Source organism: Drosophila suzukii, chromosome 2R (assembly GCF_043229965.1).
Source record: "Drosophila suzukii chromosome 2R, CBGP_Dsuzu_IsoJpt1.0, whole genome shotgun sequence".
Taxonomy (NCBI): domain Eukaryota; kingdom Metazoa; phylum Arthropoda; class Insecta; order Diptera; family Drosophilidae; genus Drosophila; species Drosophila suzukii.
In genome coordinates this window covers 1,767,599-1,787,022 of record NC_092081.1, presented here as the reverse complement: position 1 = coordinate 1,787,022, position 19,424 = coordinate 1,767,599, and the positions used below count along the sequence as shown (strand labels likewise).

The following is a 19,424-nucleotide window of genomic DNA, read 5'->3' as shown; positions in this document are numbered from 1 at the left end:
AACCCATTTCAAAAACGGGTACTGTTCGAGGAAAGTTAAAGGGGACGATTTGGAGCGAATCGGCTTGACATTGACACACCAACGACTCTTGTGAACCAGCTAGGGCAAGCACTGGAGCCCTAGAACGGGGAAATTTTGAGAGCTACTGGATTTAACTAACTGCAAGTGAGTGAATTTCAACCGGACACGTTCCCAGCCATCGTGCCTAGACAAACGGGCGCGACCAAGTCGGCGAGCAAACTGCTAACTTTGCCAACAATGGCAGGACTATTACGTTAGCAATTACAATAACTGCCACAAATACTGATTCATTGCAATCAGCCAGTTCGAAGAAGAGTGTAGAATGTGATAATTTGCGGGCAATCAGTGCGAAAACACGGCCACCTGCAGCGAGTTGTTGAGGGAGAGTTTCAATATAATGGCAGCCGAACTGAGCGAAAGCCATCCTCAACTGCTCAACCCATTTGCATCCTGGCCCAGAAACTTTTGATGGAATCCATACTTGAATTATTTGAAATTTGCCACTTACAAGACGGCACAACTTGGAAAAGTTAATAAACATTTATATAGCAGACGGCCTCCTTCCAGAGTTCCGCCGCCAGCTGTCGGTTTGACTACGAATTGTAGTTTTCTTGTCAAAAAACAGAATAAAACAGGGACCGAAACAGCTTGCAGATTCCCTGGGCTGTATGCGAAATCGGATTTGGAAAGCGAAAATTGCGCATGAGGAGGCATACATTGCAAGTATTGAAATGTTTATGTATATAGGCAAATACTGAATCTTGCCAGTCGGGATAGGTAAGTACGCCTGCTAAGGGGTGGAATAGCGATCCTTGGTGAATGGAAATTGAATACATTTGAGCGTTAATTCAAACTTAAAGGACTGTCCGATATTGTTTGCGGACTAAACCACTTTATATTCGAGAATCGCAGCCAACGGATTGCTTGACATCTTTTTTGATGTTCGCTTCTGAGGAGTTAAAAGGCATTTTTAAATTCACCTATAAGGCTGGGGAAGGACGTGGATTGTGCTGGAACATTAAAATCAATGCCGACCACAAGACAACCCATGAGTTTTCAGTGGCAATTCCAGAAAACGTTCGCAGAGTGACGAGCACATTTAGGTCCAAATGGGCAGACTTATGAAAGCATTATTATTTATGAACCGGAGAGGGGGGGTCCCCGGGAGAACAGAGCGTATCAAAGCGAAAGCCCACCAATAAATATTATTCCAGACCCCTACTCTGGTCCAGTGAAACCCACCCTCTGCGTGCCCCCAACTGGGCGCGTTGTATCCACTTACGTGTTGGGTATGTTGCGCATGGAGCGGTGGCGAAAGAAGATGATAACCAGCGTGCCGTTGCCCAAGACTCCCACGATGAAGATGAGTGTGTACAGTACGGTGACAATGTACGTCTCCGGGCGGTCCAGCACGGGCACATACGGCACCATTCCGTCGTCGGCGCTGGCGTTGTGGGCAACCCCGTGACCTTGCTCCTGCTCCGCAGCCTGACCACTTGCCAGGAGGCCGCTCTCATTGGCCCCGGCCCTGTCCACCAGGCCGGCTACCAGCGTCTGGCCCACGTCCACTAGGGCGGCGTACATGTTTGGGGGAGCCGCTCCCGGGTCTGATGTCTCAATGTCGATGTTTTTATGCGTGGCGTTTTACGGCCTCGCTATGGCCACTTCCGCTTCCGTGGATTGCTCCGTTCGGTGAAGGCCCAAAGCCGCAGGTCCTCGGCCTGGTCCTCTGTGCTTATGTCGCTGCTGTTGCTGCTGGTGTTGCTGGAGTTGCCACGGGGCCGTGTTTTATTTTGCACATTGTGCTCGGCCGCGACCGCAGATCGACCGCTCCTGCAGCATGACTTTCTCCAGCTGGCGCCGAAAGCTGTTGGGGCAGAAAGTATAGAGAGAGTGGGTTCGTCAGTTCGAACTAATTCGGTTGCTGGCGGCCTGAACAGCTTTAAACGGTGAACAGCTTTAGACTAGCGAATTCCTTACCTACGAGGCGCATAAATAAAGCGCATACTCAGTGTGTGCATCGGGGTGCGCACATACACACAAACAAATTTGAGTTTTAAAATTGACTAATGCAGACAGTGTAGTAACTATTAATAAGTAGCGCCACCTATCTTCTTCTGCTACAGCGCCACTTGGCCTAGAGCGCCAACTAGCCTGCAACTTATTTGCTGCATGTGGTGTGCAGTCTCGATTGAATTGCAATATGTTGTTTATTATTGGGTTATAACTTTTTAATGAGTTGTCCGATTTCAATAATATTTTGCGTGTAGATAGAAATTGATATTAAAAACAAACTCTCATTTAAATTATTTTAAAAACTGTGGGCGCTAGACGGGTTTTAGTGCTTTAGTTGATTGTGGACGTTAGAGTGGGCGTGGCACCCTCTCGAAACAAACTTGCGCTGCGCAAGAAGCTCACGAATCTACATTTCAAATCCCAATTCTTAGCTTTAATATTTTCCGAGATCACAGCGACCATACGGACGGAAAGACGGGAAAAATGACGGACGTGGCTAGATCGACTCGGCAAGTGATCCTGATCAAGAATATATATTCTATATAGGGTACCTGTTACATACTTTCAGACGAAGCTAGTTTACCCTTTTACTCTACGAGTAAACGTATTGTTTTAAAGTTATTAATTTTGGCGACAAAAAATTGGTCAGCCAGCCTATAGTGCATTGGATTACGTTTGTAAAGTTATTGTTGCATACTTTTGTGCGGAAGATTATACGTTAGAACAACCATTTATAATAGTAAAGTTCAATTTGTAAAATTACTAAACTGTCTGGGTTGGTCAGTTTTACCAACCAAATTATTATCTGTGTACTGAAAGCCTCTGTGTAAGTTCCAAAGTGCAATTTGAAAATGACTTATTTTATTATGCTTATAAATTACCGTGCTACAATGACGTATCTACCAATTTTATTAATAATCTGATCAATTTTATAGGTATATATTTACTATAAAAAAATCACTTAACTAACTAACTAACTATAAAAATTGTTATTTAACTACAGTCCATGGAATGTGTCTAATCTACCCTTTCTTATAGTTACATAACAATTTTTATAGTAATCCTTACAATTGTGTATTACGTAATAAGTTGACAATTCGATGGTTGGGGACCGCTTTACTATTATATTGCTAAGTTTTTTCCAATCGATTTTTTTGGGTGTGTGTGGGCCGGTGTTCGTATCTGCATAATAAAGAATCTCCTAAACGTGCAATCGCTGACCATGATTGCGTTTAACACGAATTTACAACGCCCATAGCCATAAATTACGAAATATATACATGTGCCTGGAGGCAATCCGTTCAATCCGACTCTGTCGAACGTCCAATTATATCTTGCCCTATTTCTTACCCTAAGGCTGTGATTATCTTTCACGCTTGCTGAGCGCTCAGTTGTACGATTGCCGTTTCCGGATCCGCAATCCCACCTCCCGACTCAAGCCGATACGAAATCCTTCGAGTGGAAGAAGGCACTTTCAAGTCGCAATAAAATCCGTTTATCCCCCGAAAAGAAGGAGAGGCTGAACCTGAGCCCGACTAATACCGATAAGGAGAGTGACTTCTTATTCCAAGGCGGGCTTATGCTGGCTACTGCCAGCTTGCGAGGGTGCCTGACTTTCTCCGCTCACTGTTTCGGTGGCCCGATGTTGTTTAAATATCGATTTGATAGTAGATTGCCAGCTATAGTTGTCATTTGGCTAGCTGCTATTGATTTTAAATTCGTAACCTATTTATTTTGATTGTGGCCTACGAGTGCGCGTCTCGACATTTCCCAAATGAAATTCAATCAAGTTTCAGTTCGTAAGACTTTTCCGGAAAGTAAAATAAGTCGGTCATCGTGGGAGCGCATTCCCAGGAGCTCACTTGAGTCAGACACCTTGATGCATTTGTCGGACATTAAATCAACTATTTACGGGAAAAGATCTTGAAAATGTCTGATGTATTCCGTGAAGATCTTCCTTAATTAATTAATGGAAAGAGAGTTCAAAGCATTATTGCCCGCCCAGAGGTAGAACGTTGTACCCATTTTGCAGCCAGAAAACGGGCATTGTATAAGAACATATGCTTGACCACGTTGTTTGGCGCTGGGCTTCTCATTAATGACCTCCGCCCTTGGCCTACAACCATTGACCCCAGGCTGAAACAGCTGCCAATCTGTCTCAGTGAGGAAGGGTAATTGTTGGCAAGTGGCCCTCTTGCCCAGACTTAATAGTTCCCACAAATGTGTTGATGAATTTAATGGGAATAAATACAATTTCACACGTAGTCAAGCACATGTAATCGTTAGGGTCCTGTCTATCTATGATTTTCTCTTTTCTCTTTTTTGTGGGATTAACCTTAAAACGAACTCTATTCAAAAGGAATCGGTGTAACTTTTGTTGAAGAAAAAACTTTTTTGATTTGTGTTTGAAAGTCTTCTCCTTTCCTGTTCTAAATAAATTTACTCCGCCAGTCAATTAGTTAAAAAAACGTCAAATAGCTGCTAGCAACAACAAAAAATTTATAGGTATTCTTTTCTCTAAATCAGGAAACTTTTCTTGGCATGGAAAAACTTTTGAATAATTTTTTTTCATGAGCGAAAGTAGAAGTAAAAGTTCCGCCAAAGCCGAGCCCTTGGACATGCAATTTAATTTAAGTGGCTTTCCCAGGGGATCGGTTTCATCGGAGCCATTAACAAGAGAAATAATTAATCCTGACTATCCAGACACGCCTAGGAGTCAAAAGGCGACGATTGATCTTAGTCGACAAAAATTGCATTTTTAATTTTCCCCTTAATGGTTTTAGTAGGTCTATACCACTTCGACCCTTTTAGGGTGTCATAATTTGGTGGTGCGACCGTAAAACGTATCTGTTCTTAGTGGCTGGCAAGGTAAAAACATTTATTTATGACTTAGGATTTTGTGCGAGCTGAGAACTGAGGATACAAGCAAATGAAACGTTTGCACCCTGCTGCCAATGTCTTACAGGGGCTTGGGCTCCCCGCGAACCACCGCCTAGTCATCGACAAAGTCAGATATTATGTGTTATAACCAGCGATTTATTACATTGTTGTCACTGCACAGTAACTGTTTTCAGTAATTAAGGCGCTAAAAAATTTCATGACGTTTTTCGAGGTTTGTTGTTGCTAAACATTTCTGTTAGAAGTCGCAGCGAAACACTTTCTGACACTTCTTTTTCTCACACTTAACAGGTAGCTAAAATGTGTTTTTAATACTTTATTGATTTGGGGTAGTTACTCACGTAGAACAATAAGGCGTATTTTATAGGCTTTGATATCGCTCCTGAAGTACGACCATATCATATTGTTTTTGCCCCTTCTCGTCCGCCTGAGGCATTACAAAAAATACGTATATACGTATTAAAAAACAAGGAAGAACGCTATAGTCGAGTACCTCGACTATCAGATACCCGTTACTCAAAGGGAAATGGAGATATGCAAGCAGCAAAGCGAGATTAAAATGCGCCACCTACCGGCGGTAGACAGATTTAAGCGTTATGGGCGTTAGAGTGGGCGTGGCAAATTTATTTTTGAATCAATCGATAGGTATTGACGACACCAATACATTTCAGTTAAAATTTTTTATCTAGCATGCAAATTGCGGGCGTCACAGGTTTTCGCGGTTTGTGGGCGTTTAAGTGGGCGTGGCAGTCTACTGAAACAAACTTGCGCTGCGTAAGAAGCTCAGGAATCTGTACGCCAAATCTTAATAGCCTAGCTCTCATAGTTTCCGAGATCTCAGCGTTCATCCGGACAGACAGACGGACAGACGGACAGACGGACATGGCTAGATCGACTCGGCTAGTGATCCTGATCAAGAATATATATACTTTATGGGGTCGAAACGCTTCCTTCTGCCTGTTACATACTTTCCGACGAATCTAGTATACCCTTTTATTCTACGAGTAACGGGTATAAATAGTATAGACAGTTTTATATTCAAGTGCGTGATAGAGCGCTTTTCCGGGAAAAATTGCATTTTGACAGTTATAAAACAAAATTTTTCAAAATTCTCAAAATTAATAAGTATGTATAAAAGAAGTTGACGGCGCAAAAATTGCAATCAACGGGATCGATGATATTTCCGCCATTTTGCTTTTTCTGACATAAAATAATTTTTATTTTGCATGTAATACCTTTTAATTTATATGCGAATGTGATCTGTTTTTTTTTCTGCCATAATAAAAGTGGATGTTCGGAGCAGATCGCCAGCGCCTAGTCATGCGCGCATAGGTGTACGGGCACCTGCAGCGCTCTTTGCTTATCTCTTGTCGCCTTCTTTCTTATACCACTAAAGCTGTCGCTTATCTATTCAGCAACTACTTTGTAAGCCTGCATATATCTATATGAAGATCTTGGAGCCAAGCTTAATCACAGTCCGTTTGCCGCTCCGAATAAACGCTATACGTTTAGTATAACCTATTCGTGCGTTATTAATTATAAATATAAGGGTGGCATATTTGTTGTCTTCCCCACAAACAGTGGAAAAAGTACCTTTTTTAATGGTACTAAAGGTATCCCACCCTTAATACACTTGCGTCTGTTAATTGTAGTTGTGGCAACGCTGTGAAATGTGGCATATCGGTTAATCATTCGATGGTTCTTCTTAGTAGGCAAGCCTAGCAAGAAAGGCGGGCTTAAAGCTAATCTTGGCACGCCTTAAGGTTAAAATTAGAGCCCAACATTGAAGCATTGGACGGGGCCCAACAGCAACTCATTATGCTTCATGCAGCTCTGATTAGAGCTAAAAATATTGGGTGTGCCTCGAGACACGCCAGCCTTGGACATATTTAATGTGGGCTGAAAGGTCTGAGAGTTATGCAAATTGGGTCCTGTCCATTCAACGCGAAACACATTATTCAAATTATGCGCAATCGCTGCGTAGACAACGCTGCGTGCTCAGATACTTATGGCGGCAGAGACAAGTTATGGATGAAACACACTGCCTCGCCTGCAGGTATACTCATTAGTCGGCATTGAATTTGATTGAATGCGGGCCTGCTCTTGCACTTTAGCGATCAGCAAAAGACATCGGCAAAGTTGCCCTTGAGTAAAATGACAGTTTAGTGGAAGTGCCTACGCACCCTTAATGTTTCGATTAATAAACTTCTCTCACGATCCTGAGAAACTCCATAAATCGCTCTCGTGTATCAAGTAAATTATCAGTATGTCCAAGAGGGTGAGCATCATGTTTCCGGAGGAAATGCCTGCGGCTCCATCGGGCAACAGCAGACACCCGATGTCCAACCGCACTGTAAAGAGCTCCATCAAGAACGGCTTCGGCGTTCGGAAGGAACTTGAACCGCCCGTGTTTGTAGTCGTCAGTCCTCATGGTAGTCGGAGCTCGATGACCTCCAGACAGCAGGAGAGTACGCGGACGTATAGCCGCAGTTCCTTCAGCCAACCAGTCGAGAGGGGCTTCGAAGAAAGCGCAGCAGCCCCGAAAAGCAGCGACATGGTTCAAAGTGGCTCGGCAAACTCCCAGCAGTCACCCAATGTCGAATCGACCACCACCTCGATCAAGGAGTTCCTCAGGAGCACAGTTGCTCTTGTCAAAGCGGGCGAGTCTTTCACGTCTGTGAAGCGGCTTTTCCATAAGTTCATCAAAAGCAACGGCTCTATCTCGATCCCCAAGCCATCGCTGGTACTCGCTGATTCCTCATCCTCTCAGGTCGTAAGTGGGGAAAATCCCTACCTTAGCAAATCAAACGACACGCTTCTAAGCGACATGCCGATCCAGTTTACCGGGCCCAGCTCCTCGCAAATGACACCGACCATTCACCATTCCAACTACTCCTTCAAAAACGAAAGTTACGACATCACAAGCCTCCTCTCCGACATCACCCCGCTGACGGGCTACTCGCCCAGGACCACCTTGGCCAGCACTGAAGCTGGATACCCAACCAATGCTTTGGCACACAGTGCGTTGCAAGGCGTGCGGTCTGAGCCACCTTTGGAAGGCGCAACGCCCGGCAGTCACTCGAAGTCGAGGAGTCCCAGTCCTCTCAAATTCAAGACAATGCCTTCTCAAATTAAGTTTGCGGGCTCCCCAAGGCGCTACCTCACGAAAACCCGCTCAAGCAGTAGATCTCTCCGCACGAAAATGAGGGCTTCCCCCGTTAGTTCACCCAGAATGTCGCCTAACTTGTCACCCCAAATCGAGCAGGCCGGGCCTGCAGTACAAGCCATTTTTGCCTTGGTAAGTTCTTCCGGGCCCAACTCCGAGGGATCGCGGCTATCGAGCCAGTCGAGACGGAGAAGCATCCGAAGGCCATCGCCGAACGTGACGGGCTCCGCCAGCTCTGGCTCGAGGCCGGACCTAGCCAACTCGACCAAGTCAATATCCGGTACCGAACACTTCCCCGGAAAAAGGAGTTCGCGCCGCAGCTCTCCCAGAAGCTCCGGCAGAGGCTTCCGAAACAGCACTTCGCAGCGAGAGAGGAGCAAGATGGCCGTCTCCAGGGAGGAGGGAGCCTTCGCTCTGGTGAGTCCCGAGGAGGTGAGGACCAGCGAGCTAGCAGAGGGCTTCGGCGGGGACGTCGAGGAGGCCTCGACCAGCTGCCGGACGTACCAGGAGCAGTGCAACTGCCACCACTGCCAGGACATGCGTCGCGCGGTCAGGAGGGCCGACTTCTTCCAGTCGCCCGAGGGTCAGAGGCGACTAGAAGCCAAGCTGCTGGCCAAGAATTTCTTTATGGACCTCTGCGCCCTGGCGGCGGTGCGCCGTCAAATTGTTGCCGAGATGCACGGGGCGCGCCGGCATCCTTCCTCGCGGGTCAGTTTCCCAGTGAGCATCTACGGAGCAGCGCGCCTGGACGGGGGCTCGCTGTCGCTGCAGTGGCTTACCCACGATCTGGACAGCGTGGACCACTTTGACATATTTGTGGACGATGTGCCCAGCCGGAGTGTTTACAACCGGCTAGCGACCTGCACCGTGCTCGTCGACGTGGACGCCGCCGAGACGCACAGGCTGCGTATGCGGGCGGTGCCGGAGCGGGGGAGCGGTGGTCTGGACTCCTCGGTGGAAAAGTTCATGTCTGAGGTGGCCGCCGGACACATGCGGCATGTGAGGCAGGGCCAGCTGTTCGCCAGGTGTTTCGAGCACTTGGACGCCCTGCCGCAGCAGCGAACGGTCGTGGATTTCTGGAGGGACAGCGAGTTTCTGTACATGCCCCCTCGCGACTCCTCTCCTTCTACGGAGGGTCGCTGACTGGCCAAAAAAAAACTGATTTCTGGCTGGTAGTGGGTGTGAGGCGCAGCAGGCCTCCTCGTCCGGAACAAGTGGCCTGGGCGGCAACCTCTACCTGTACTCCGGCCTGGAGGGCCCATCAGAAAGCGAGGTGCGCAGACAATTTAGCTGCCGCCGTTACTAAAAATGTAATTTAGTCTGGGCCCTCGTCAGCTTTCAGCGTCCTGCGATTATCGCTGGCCCGCATACAGCTGTCCTGCATTTTACTTCGTGTGCACTTGTACTGACTTATTTGGGAATGCCTCGCTCCCTGCTCGGCTGGCATGGCTATTGAAATGGGTGAAAATCAGAAAAATATATGCGCACTCGCACTTTAATGGGAAGGAAGAGGGGCAGTGGAAAGCCAAGCCATTGAGTATTTTAATTAATTACTCGTAGAGTAAAAGGGTATACTAGATTCGTCGAAAAGTATGTAACGGGTAGAAGGAACCTTTTCCGACCCCATAAGGTATATATATTCCTGATCAAAACCACTAGCCAAGTCGATCCAGTCATGTCCGTCACTCCGTATAAACGCTGTGATCTCGGAAACTGTTACGGCTGCACTACTGGGATTAGGCATGCAGTCACGCCGACTAACGTCCACAAACCAAACCAAATAAAGTTTTCCAACCCCACTTTAACGCCCACAAACTTCAATAAATCGTACATATGAACGCGAAGATTGGGATTTCAGAATAAGATTCCGTAGCTCTGTACGCAGCGCAAGTTGGTTTACAGGAATATGCCACGCCCTCTCTAACGCCCACAAGCCGTCCACAATTTGTATGCTAGAAAAAAATGTTAACTTAAATGTGTTGCCACGTCCTTCGTATACTTACTCGTAGAGGTATACAACTATAGCGTTCTTCCATTTTTCTTTAGCCATTTCTTTATTATTAATTTAGCCAAAGTGGTTTTTAAATGTGCTTTCCCGAATCTTAAGGCTTACCCGCCATAACTGCATTTAATTATACCCGTTACTCGTAGAGTAAAAGGGTATACTAGATTCGTCGGAAAGTATGTAACAGGCAGAAGGAAGCGTTTCCGACCCCACAAAGTATATATATTCTTGATCAGGATCACTAGCCGAGTCGATCTAGCCATGTCCGTCTGTCCGTCTGTCCGTCTGTCCGGATGAACGCTGAGATCTCGGAAACTATGGGAGCTAGGCTATTGAGATTTGGCGTGCAGATTCCTGAGCTTCTTACGCAGCGCAAGTTTGTTTCAGCACAGTGCCACGCCCACTCTAACGCCCACAAACCGCCCAAAACTGTGGCTCCTACAGTTTTGATGCTAGAATAAAAATTTTAACTGAAATGTATTGTTCTCATCAATACCTATCGATTGACCCAAAAAAAAGTTTGCCACGCCCACTTTAACGCCCACAAACCGCGAAAACCTGTGACGCCCACAATTTTCATGCTAGATAAAAAATTTTAACTGAAATGTATTGGTCTCGTCGATACCTATCGATTGATCCAAAAAAAAATTTGCCACGCCCACTCTAACGCCCATAACGCTTAAATCTGTATACCGCCGGTAGGTGGCGCATTTTAATCTCGCTTTGCTGCTTGCATATCTCCATTTAGCTGAGTAACGGGTATCTGATAGTCGAGGTACTCGACTATAGCGTTCTTCCTTGTTTTTTTTTTAATTCCGCCTTCTTTACCAAAACCCTCAATCTTTTTACCCATTACTCGTAGAGTAAAAGAATATACTAGATTTGTCGGAAAGTATGTAACAGGCAGAAGGAAGCGCTTCCGACCCCATAAAGTATATATATTCTTGATCAGGATCAATAGCCGAGTCGATCTATCCATGTCCGTCTGTCCGTCCGTCCGGATGAACGCTGAGAACTCGAAAACTATAAGAGTTAGGCTATTGGGATTTGGCATGCAGATTCCTGAGCTTCTTACGCAGCGCAAACCGCCCAAAACTGTGGCTCCTTCAGATTTGCTGCTAGAATACAAATTTTAACTGAAATGTATTGTTCTCATCAATACCTATCGATTGACCCAAAAAAAAGTTTGCCACGCCCACTAAAGCCCACAAACCGCCCACAAACAACAATTTTTATGGTAGATTAAAAATTGTAATTGAAATGTATTATTCTCGTCAATACCTATCGATTGATCCAAAAAAAAGTTTGCCGCGCGCACTCTAACGCCCATAACGCTTAAATCTGTATACCGCCCACATAACCATATATTGAGATCAGGGGTAGGTGGCGCATTTCAGTCTCGTTTTGCTGCTTGCGTATCTCCATTTCCCATTTGTCCCTTTAGCTGAGTAACGGGTATCTGACAGTCGAGGTACTCGACTATAGCGTGCTTTCTTGTTTTCTATTTTGTGTTGTCCATTGAGACGTCATGGCCTATACATTGTGCTGTCTCGCTCTCTAGCCCATGGAAATAGCCACAACCGTTAGGTGAATGATATAGCTTTGTCTAACCATTTTACAATCATTTTTTCTAGTTCCTTTTGCTAAAAAATATTTCATTTGCATTTCCTTAACAGCTTTAACACATGTCCTTCAAAGGTCAAATCTAATATCACATTACAAACTAATTATACCTGTTGCTCGTAGAGTAAAAGGGCCCACTCTAACGCCCATAACGCTTAAATCTGTATACCGCCGGTAGGTGGCGCATTTTAATCTCGCTTTACTACTTGCATATCTCTATATAGCTGAGTAACGGGTATCTGATAGTCGAGGTACTCGACTATAGCGTTCTTCCTTGTTTTGTTATAAATAAATGTAAATAGTTCAACAATTTTCTTCTATATTTATGAGTACAATAAAATAAAGAGCTAGAAAATCGTAAAATAGCTACCCAGGTTTAATGGTAGGCGTATGGCCATGGGCACTGCTGCACAATAATCTGCATGCCAAGTCCCAACATTTAAGCTTTTAAGAAGGAAAAATTATATTATATTATTAAATCGAATATGTTTCGACTTGCTGCATTCTTTTTGAGTTATCGAAAGGGAAGCAGGCGATTCAATTTATGCGAACCGAAATCCATTGTCCAAAGAATCAGATGACCCGGGCACATTTTGGAAAAGACGATGCACAGTGTTAGAAGCAATTTCACAAATAAATCTAACAATAATTGTACAATAATATATTAACTAAGTAACACAATTAAAAACAAAAGTTAAAGTTAAAGTAAAGTTAAAGTTATTAGTGCTTTTTTTTTACATCCCATACAAATGTCTATATGAAGTGACAGCTGATATGGCTCCGATGATTCACGGGTAGAAAAATGATTAAGCATTTATATTTGCCTTAATGTAGGAATGCAATTTCAATTTGAGAAGAAGAAAATTGATTTCTAATATAAAATTTGTTTTGCCTTTAAAGGAAATGTGTTAAAGCTGTTTAAGATTTGGAAATGAAATATACTTGTATTTTGGTAAAAAGATATCAATAGGTATTATAAAGTAATCGTATTTAAACGAATCTCATTTCCCCCGTCAGTTACAAATGCATAACACTGTGGACGGCAGTCCACGTAGTGACGAAGCGCACCAGGGGAGTGTGCGAATGCCACAACTACGTATACACGAAGACATAAAAATCGACTGTGATAATCCGATCGAAACGAGTTGTACATCAATCGAAAGGTATCGCAAAAACTAAAATGACTGCATACCAAGACTTAAAAAAATCAATTGGTTTGGGAGACAGAGCGGTGAAAGTGTAAAAGTGAAACATAAGAAAATTTGACTTGTTGGGACCGTTTGGGAATTAATGCACAAGTTGTAATTTCATTTGTAAAAACCGTTCAAAAGTAATACGCAAAAAAAGATTTTGAAGGTCTTCCCAAAATGAACGTTTTATTTTGTTTACTTAGAAAGGTATTTTGAAATACTTTGTACGCCCCTCTAAGATAATTTGTCTATACTTAGCTTTTTGTTTGATTTGTCAAAAACGGCTTTAATGATTTTTGTTTAATCCTCAAAGTGTATAGCCCTTGAGATTGCTGAACTTTATACCTAAGACACGCTGTTGTAAAAAGTCACGTTTTTTAAGTTATTATTCAACAAAAATTGACATATTCCCTAGTTCGTACATCTAACACTGCCTGAGATTTTTACTTTCTTTTCATATTCAAACTTTTTATTAATGTCCTAAAAAATCTTTGATGGTGTTAAATATTATTATAAGAATCTTTATTTCTAATACTTTTTGAACAACTTGCTAGTTTGGCGGAAAAGCAGCTATAAGTATCTAAATTTCGTACGCCCATAACTTGTAAATTTGTAAAGCTACATGCTTGTGCTATACGTATGTCGATGGATAGGTGTATTGAAATACTGTGTACGCCTTGCTAACATGATTTGTCTAAATACCATCGTTTAAAAATGATGTGCATACTTTTTATTTCGATTTTTTAGTTTTTATTTATTTTTTAAAAACCGTTTCAGCTAAAGCTTTAAGCAGTACAGCTCTTGAGATTCCTCATCTTTGGTCAACATTGTGTATTTCTATTTAGGGTCTATTTAGGGTCATGGAATAATTTGAGCTGCTACTAACAGTTCCATATAAGAAACTTGAACTCTACGGCTTTTAAAAAAGAAGATTAATTATATGATTGATGCTTAAAATAAAAACTTCTGATATCAAACAAAAACACCTCTTAACGAGATAAAATTCTCGTGACGATCGCACCTTTAACAAACAAAAGTTCTGATATCAAGTTTTGCGATAAAAGTTTCTAAATTTCTAAATTTCTAATTGTTTAACATTTGAGACCGTGACAGCAAGAGAAAGACAATGGACAAAGCGGAAAGGGGAAAAATTGGGTATAGATGCCTCATAGATGCCTTTGGGGTCGCCTATTGTACCAATTTGTACTTAGCACGCGCCTCCGAATTATTTCAGGGGCAACTTTCGGTTTTTACGGACCTTTTTTATTACTCAAGTATAGATATTACAAATGCATAAATTTGTGTTAGTTAATCGACACAGCGCATTACCGATTTCGTTGGAAATTACAGCATGAAAAAACACAAATAGCGAAGGGCTTTTATCAAATGCAACTAGCGGAGCAAGTCTTCCAATTTGTCGTCTCTTTTCACGTCACTCATTAACTTCAATCGTACACCTTGCACCAAAACTAATTCCAGCGAAACAGGGACGCTGCTCATTTCGATAACGTCGTGATAAGTGAGGAGCCTCAGGACCGAGATTGCTTTAGACTTAATATCGAGAAGATAAAGTAGGAAGACAGCATTCTCAAGCTCAGAAGATTCGGTTTTTATCATTCTCAATTTCTCTGGGCGCAGGTAACAAATCTAAAACCCATTTTTTACCCAAGTTTCGATGTGTATTTTTGTACCCGTTACTCCTAGAGTAAAAGGTTACATTGAATTCCGGGAAAAGTATGTTATAGGTAGAAGAAAGCGTTGCCGACCGCGTAAAGTATACTACTGTGGGTGAAAAGCAAGGTGAATTTGTTTGTAAAATAAACATGGAAGAACGCTATAATCGAGTACCTCGACTATCAGATACCTGTTACGCAGCTTAAGGGACCAAAGGGAAATGAAGATATACAAGCAGCAAAGCGAGATTGAAATGCCCCATTTTTTTTGGGTCAATCAATAGGTGTTGACGAGACTAAAACATTTATATTAAAATTTTTTATCCAGCATGAAAATTGTGGGCGCCTTGGGATCTAAAATCCCAATTCTCTATCTTTCATAGTTTCCGAGATATCTGCCTTCATACTTACGATTTTTGAAGTTTGAGGGCGGTAAAGTGGGCGTGGAAAATTTCATTTTGGGTTACTCTACGAGTAACGGGTATTCAAATTGTTTGTTGTTTATTTGTTATACCTGTTAGTCGTAGAGTAAAAGGGTATACTAGATTCGTCGGAAAGTATGTAACAGGTAAAAGGAAACGTTTCCGACCCCATAAAGTATATATATTCTTGATCAGGATCACTAGCCGAGTCGATCTAGCCATATCCGTCTCTCTGTGTGAACGCTGTGTTCTCGGAAACTACAAGATCTCGAGAGAGTGGGACTTTAGATATAGATTCCTTAGCTTCGCGTGCAAGATCAAGTTAAATGCAATTCAAATATGAAGCTTTAAACATATTACTTGTCACCAATGAGCTTACACTTACGAGCAAGAAGAAAATTCGATTCGGTACACAAGAGGCTAAGGTTTTCGGCTTCATTAGTTAAAGTCCCTTATGGCCTGTCCAAAATAAATTGAATAAAAGTAGTACGGGAAGCCTAGTGAGCATAAGGAATTAAAATACTTTCTGCAACGCTAAGGGGAAAATTAGTTAAGCCCGCACAATGGTAGCCTCCAAAAAAACTGAATCGGAATCTTTATGTAAATTAATCATTTGTTTTTTTGTTGACATCTTTCCTTTGCATCGCCCAGCAATCGTTAGCTGAGAACGGAAACGCGAAACACACAGTGTTGCCTGGAAAAGGGGTGGAGCCATTGTGTGGAACACGAAAAAGAATAAAAGATACATGATACAAACGTGTTTTTCATCGTCAATCTTCAAGAACAAGAGGGAAACCGAATGGAGAACAACGGAGGGGTATAGGGGGTCTGTCTTTTCCGACCTGACCGGTGCCAATAACACTTTAACATACTTGCGCTGCGTACAGGGCTACTGATATTATATCTGAGATCCCATTTCTCTATCCTTTATAGTTTCCGAGATATCCGCGTTCATATTAACGATTTATTGAAGTTTGTGGGCGTTAAAGTGGGCGTGGCAAACTTTTTTTGAATCAATCGATTGGTATTGATGAGGCCAATACATTTCAATTAAAATTTTTATTCTAACACCAAAACTGTAGGAGACGCAGTTTTCGGCGGCTTGTGGGCGTTAGAGTGGGCGTGGCACATTTCTGAAACAAAATTGCGCTGCGCAGGAACCTCAGGAATCTGCATGCCAACCCCTGAATTTTTCCTATGGAAATTATAGTGGAATCAAGCACCACATGTCTGACGGTCCGACTGGGTTGTGATCAGGGGTAGGTGGCTCATTTCAGTCTCGCTTTTCTGCATGCATATCTCCATTTCTTTTTTGTCCCTTTAGCTGAGTAACGGGTATCTGATAGTCGAGGTACTCGACTATAGCGTTCTTTATTGTTTGGTTAATAAGTCCGTTAATTAAAGTCCGATCGCAACAAGTGATATCTATCTTTTTTCAGATTGTAAAATAGCAGAGGGTTCTGTAATATTAGCTCTTTAATCAAGCAAAATCGGAAAAACATGTTTTTTTGCGAATATCTTAAGAACGATTCTTTGCAAAATTGTGCGGTCAATCAAAAATTCGTTCTTCATTTATTTGGTTCCGATGTGACAAAATTGGCAAAAACATTCAAAGTCCTTAAGTTATTTTGGATTTTAAATTTATCATTCGCCTGAGACAAGAGTGAAAAACTGAAAGATAAGTGTCAGACTCGTAACAACCGCAATCGGTGATTGCAGACCCGTCAAGTTATCATTTTTTAGGCGCAGAATGCGGTAAAAATCACCCAGAGGGTGAATCGCAGGAAATGAGTAATATCTTCTTATGAGACAGGTGAGTCCTGTCGCCGGTGGAAAAAAACAACTGATTCACATCATTAAGTGTCGAGTCTCGGAAATTGACCGCTCGTCTAATGAAATCCTTCCCCGCGCTTCCTGGGCTTAACTTCTTCACTTACTTAACAGCCTAGTTCACCATCTGCACGGCTGGCTGGAGTGGTTATTGAATTTCATTCAGTGCTGGCACGATGCATCCTATTGACACTGGAATACAGGACTGGAACAGCCGTCAAAGGAATTATTCAGGGTGAATGGAGACCAGAAAGATAACAGCTGGGTCAAATCACAAGAAATATTAGCTAATTAAGAGTCTGAGATTCCTGTGCAAAAGGAGGACCAAGCTAATGACCGCTTTATGGAACTCATTTACGCAATGAATGATTTGCAAATGGTTCTGTTGCATATTCATCAGCCTAAATATGCTGGACAAGCAAGCTGGACAATCTTCACCGCAATCCGAGCAGGAGCTGAAGTCCTGTGCTTTGCTGCCTTCCGGCCATTAATAAACAGCGCCAACATTAATCAGTTGTATATATCAAATAATTTCGGCTGCTGTTCAAAAAACAATGTAAACAAACAATGTAAAATTTGAAACATAATCTAAAATGCTCACTTTAATATAACGCAATCGTCTTTTCTTTAAAGGCTACGGTCAGAAACGGAACTGCAGAACAAAACTGATAGGAATGTTGAAAGCATTTAATGATTTCATCAATAAATTAAGTTTGAGATTTTTCGGGAAGCTTACAAAGTATACTTCGGCTCTCGTAAATTGTTCGTTTTCGGAATAAGTGGAGACCGAATAAGACGCAATGCGGCTGAAGGTGCTGACGACAAACTTAAACACTTTAAACGCTGTCCCCACTAATATTGTAAAGCAACATTTTTTTTAAATAACTATTTTTTTTTATTATTTTTCTGACCGTTTCTTTGATAGCAATATGTTAGAGTCGTCCGATTTGTATTAAACCTAATTCGAAATTCTTAAAAATTGACATAATCTTATTCCTAATAATATAAGATAATGTGTCAAAAACACCGAAGCTATAATTTGTTTCATATTATTTTCCCACCAATTTTCCGATCGTTCCTATGGCAGCTATATGATATAGTCGTCCGATTTTGATAAAATTAGATTCAAAATTCAGAACTTATTTAAAAAATGTTATTTCCATGCGTAGGAGGTTATATGTTAAAAAACACGAAAGCTATAATTTGTTTCAAATTATATTCCAACCAATTTTTCGATTTCCTATGGCAGCTATATTTTATAGTCGTTCGATTTTGATAAAACTAAATTCGAAATTCAAAACTAATTAAAAAATGTTATTTTCAAGCTTAGGAGGCTATGAGTTAAAAACACCAAAGATATATTTTTTAAAATTTTGTTTTCCGATTATTCCTATGGGAGCTATGAGATATAGTTGTCCCATCCGGCTGGTTCCGACTTATATACTACCTGCAAAAGATGTAAGACTTTTGGAAAGGTTTAAGCCCGATAGCTTTAAAACTGAGAGACTAGTTTGCGTAGAAACGGACGGACAGGCGGACATGGCTAGTTCGACTCGTCTAGTCATGCTGATCAAGAATATATACACTTTCTGGGGTCGGAAACGTCTCCTTCACTGCGTTGCAAACTTCTGACTGAAATCAATATACCCTCTGCAAGGGTATAAAAAGTATTACCAATCTTAATAGCTAAACAATAATTAGTTTTGTAAGTTATCTGTGTAATAAATAGTAAGATAAAAAAGAAAATTACAGATTTTATTTTAAAGAAATTAAACAAAATATTAAATTACCAATAATTTCTGCTTTAGGTAAAGTTTTTTGCAGTTCTTTGCTGCTGGAACTATGAATATTTGATTCATAGTAGAGAGTTATTTTTCCCTTAAAACTCAGCTCCATCGAGAGTTTTCACATCCTTACGCCGAGAAAGATGGGTTTTATTTCATTTTTCGATGACGAGATTCCAGTCTGAGATCTTCCTCAAATTTCGTCGAAATCTAGCAGTTTCCACTTTTTGTTTGGATCTCAACAGGAACCTCCCAGATTTTATCCAGTTTTATACGCTAAGTTATAAGTTATTCTTTAATTTAAAATCTACTTTGCCAAATTCTTACTTTTAACAAGGGGGAACGCTAGTACCTCGACTATCAGATACCCGTTACTCAGCTAAAGGGACCAAAGGAATATGGAGATATGCAAGCAGTAAAGCGAGATTGAAATGCGCCACCTACCCGCGATATCAATATATGGTTATGTGGGCGGTAGACAAATTTAGGCGTTATGGGCGTTAGAGTGTGCGTGGCAAACTTTTTAAGGGTCAATCGATAGGTATTGACGAGACAAATAACATTTTTAACATTTTAACATTTTTTTCTAGCATGAAAATTGTGTGCGCCACAGGCTTAGGCGGCGTTAGAGTGGGCGTAGCATCTTCCCGTAACAAACTTGCACTGCGTACAAGGCTACGGAACCTAAATCTGAAATCCCAATTCTCTACCTTGTATAGTTTCTGAGATATCCGCGCTCATATGTACGATTTCTTGAAGTTTGTGGGCAGTTTGTGGGCGTTAAAGTGGGCGTGCC

At 42.1% G+C, this 19,424-nt stretch overlaps 2 protein-coding genes and 1 long non-coding RNA gene across 4 annotated transcripts in view; 1 reads left to right on the top strand and 2 right to left on the bottom strand.

Moving 5' to 3' along the window:
* CCHa2-R (CCHamide-2 receptor) overlaps positions 1 to 19,424 on the bottom strand; it is a 69,661-nt gene that overhangs the window by 37,380 nt on the left and 12,857 nt on the right. For both annotated transcript variants that reach the window (XR_005014018.3, XM_036813992.3), the window contains exon 2: positions 1,304 to 1,888. Coding sequence is in view for 1 of the 2 variants with exons in the window: in XM_036813992.3 (XP_036669887.2) it covers positions 1,304 to 1,605 (302 nt within the window). In the remaining variant the exon portion in view is untranslated. The remainder of the gene's footprint in view (positions 1 to 1,303; positions 1,889 to 19,424) is intronic.
* On the top strand, positions 6,396 to 9,793 carry LOC108010972 (serine-rich adhesin for platelets). The gene has a single exon (XM_017075994.4). It carries the CDS (start codon positions 7,202 to 7,204, stop codon positions 9,242 to 9,244), a length of 2,043 nt encoding a protein of 680 aa, XP_016931483.3. The 5' UTR covers positions 6,396 to 7,201; the 3' UTR covers positions 9,245 to 9,793.
* Positions 16,556 to 17,584, bottom strand: LOC136116671 (uncharacterized). Its single transcript, XR_010653714.2, has 2 exons — positions 17,446 to 17,584; positions 16,556 to 17,384 (listed from the first exon to the last, which is right to left on the bottom strand). It is a non-coding gene; the product is annotated as an uncharacterized lncRNA (long non-coding RNA).

Excerpts from the sequence above, each read along its gene's own strand:
- LOC108010972 (XM_017075994.4), top strand. The coding sequence starts at position 7,202 with ATGTCCAAGAGGGTGAGCATCATGTTTCCGGAGGAAATGCCTGCGGCT.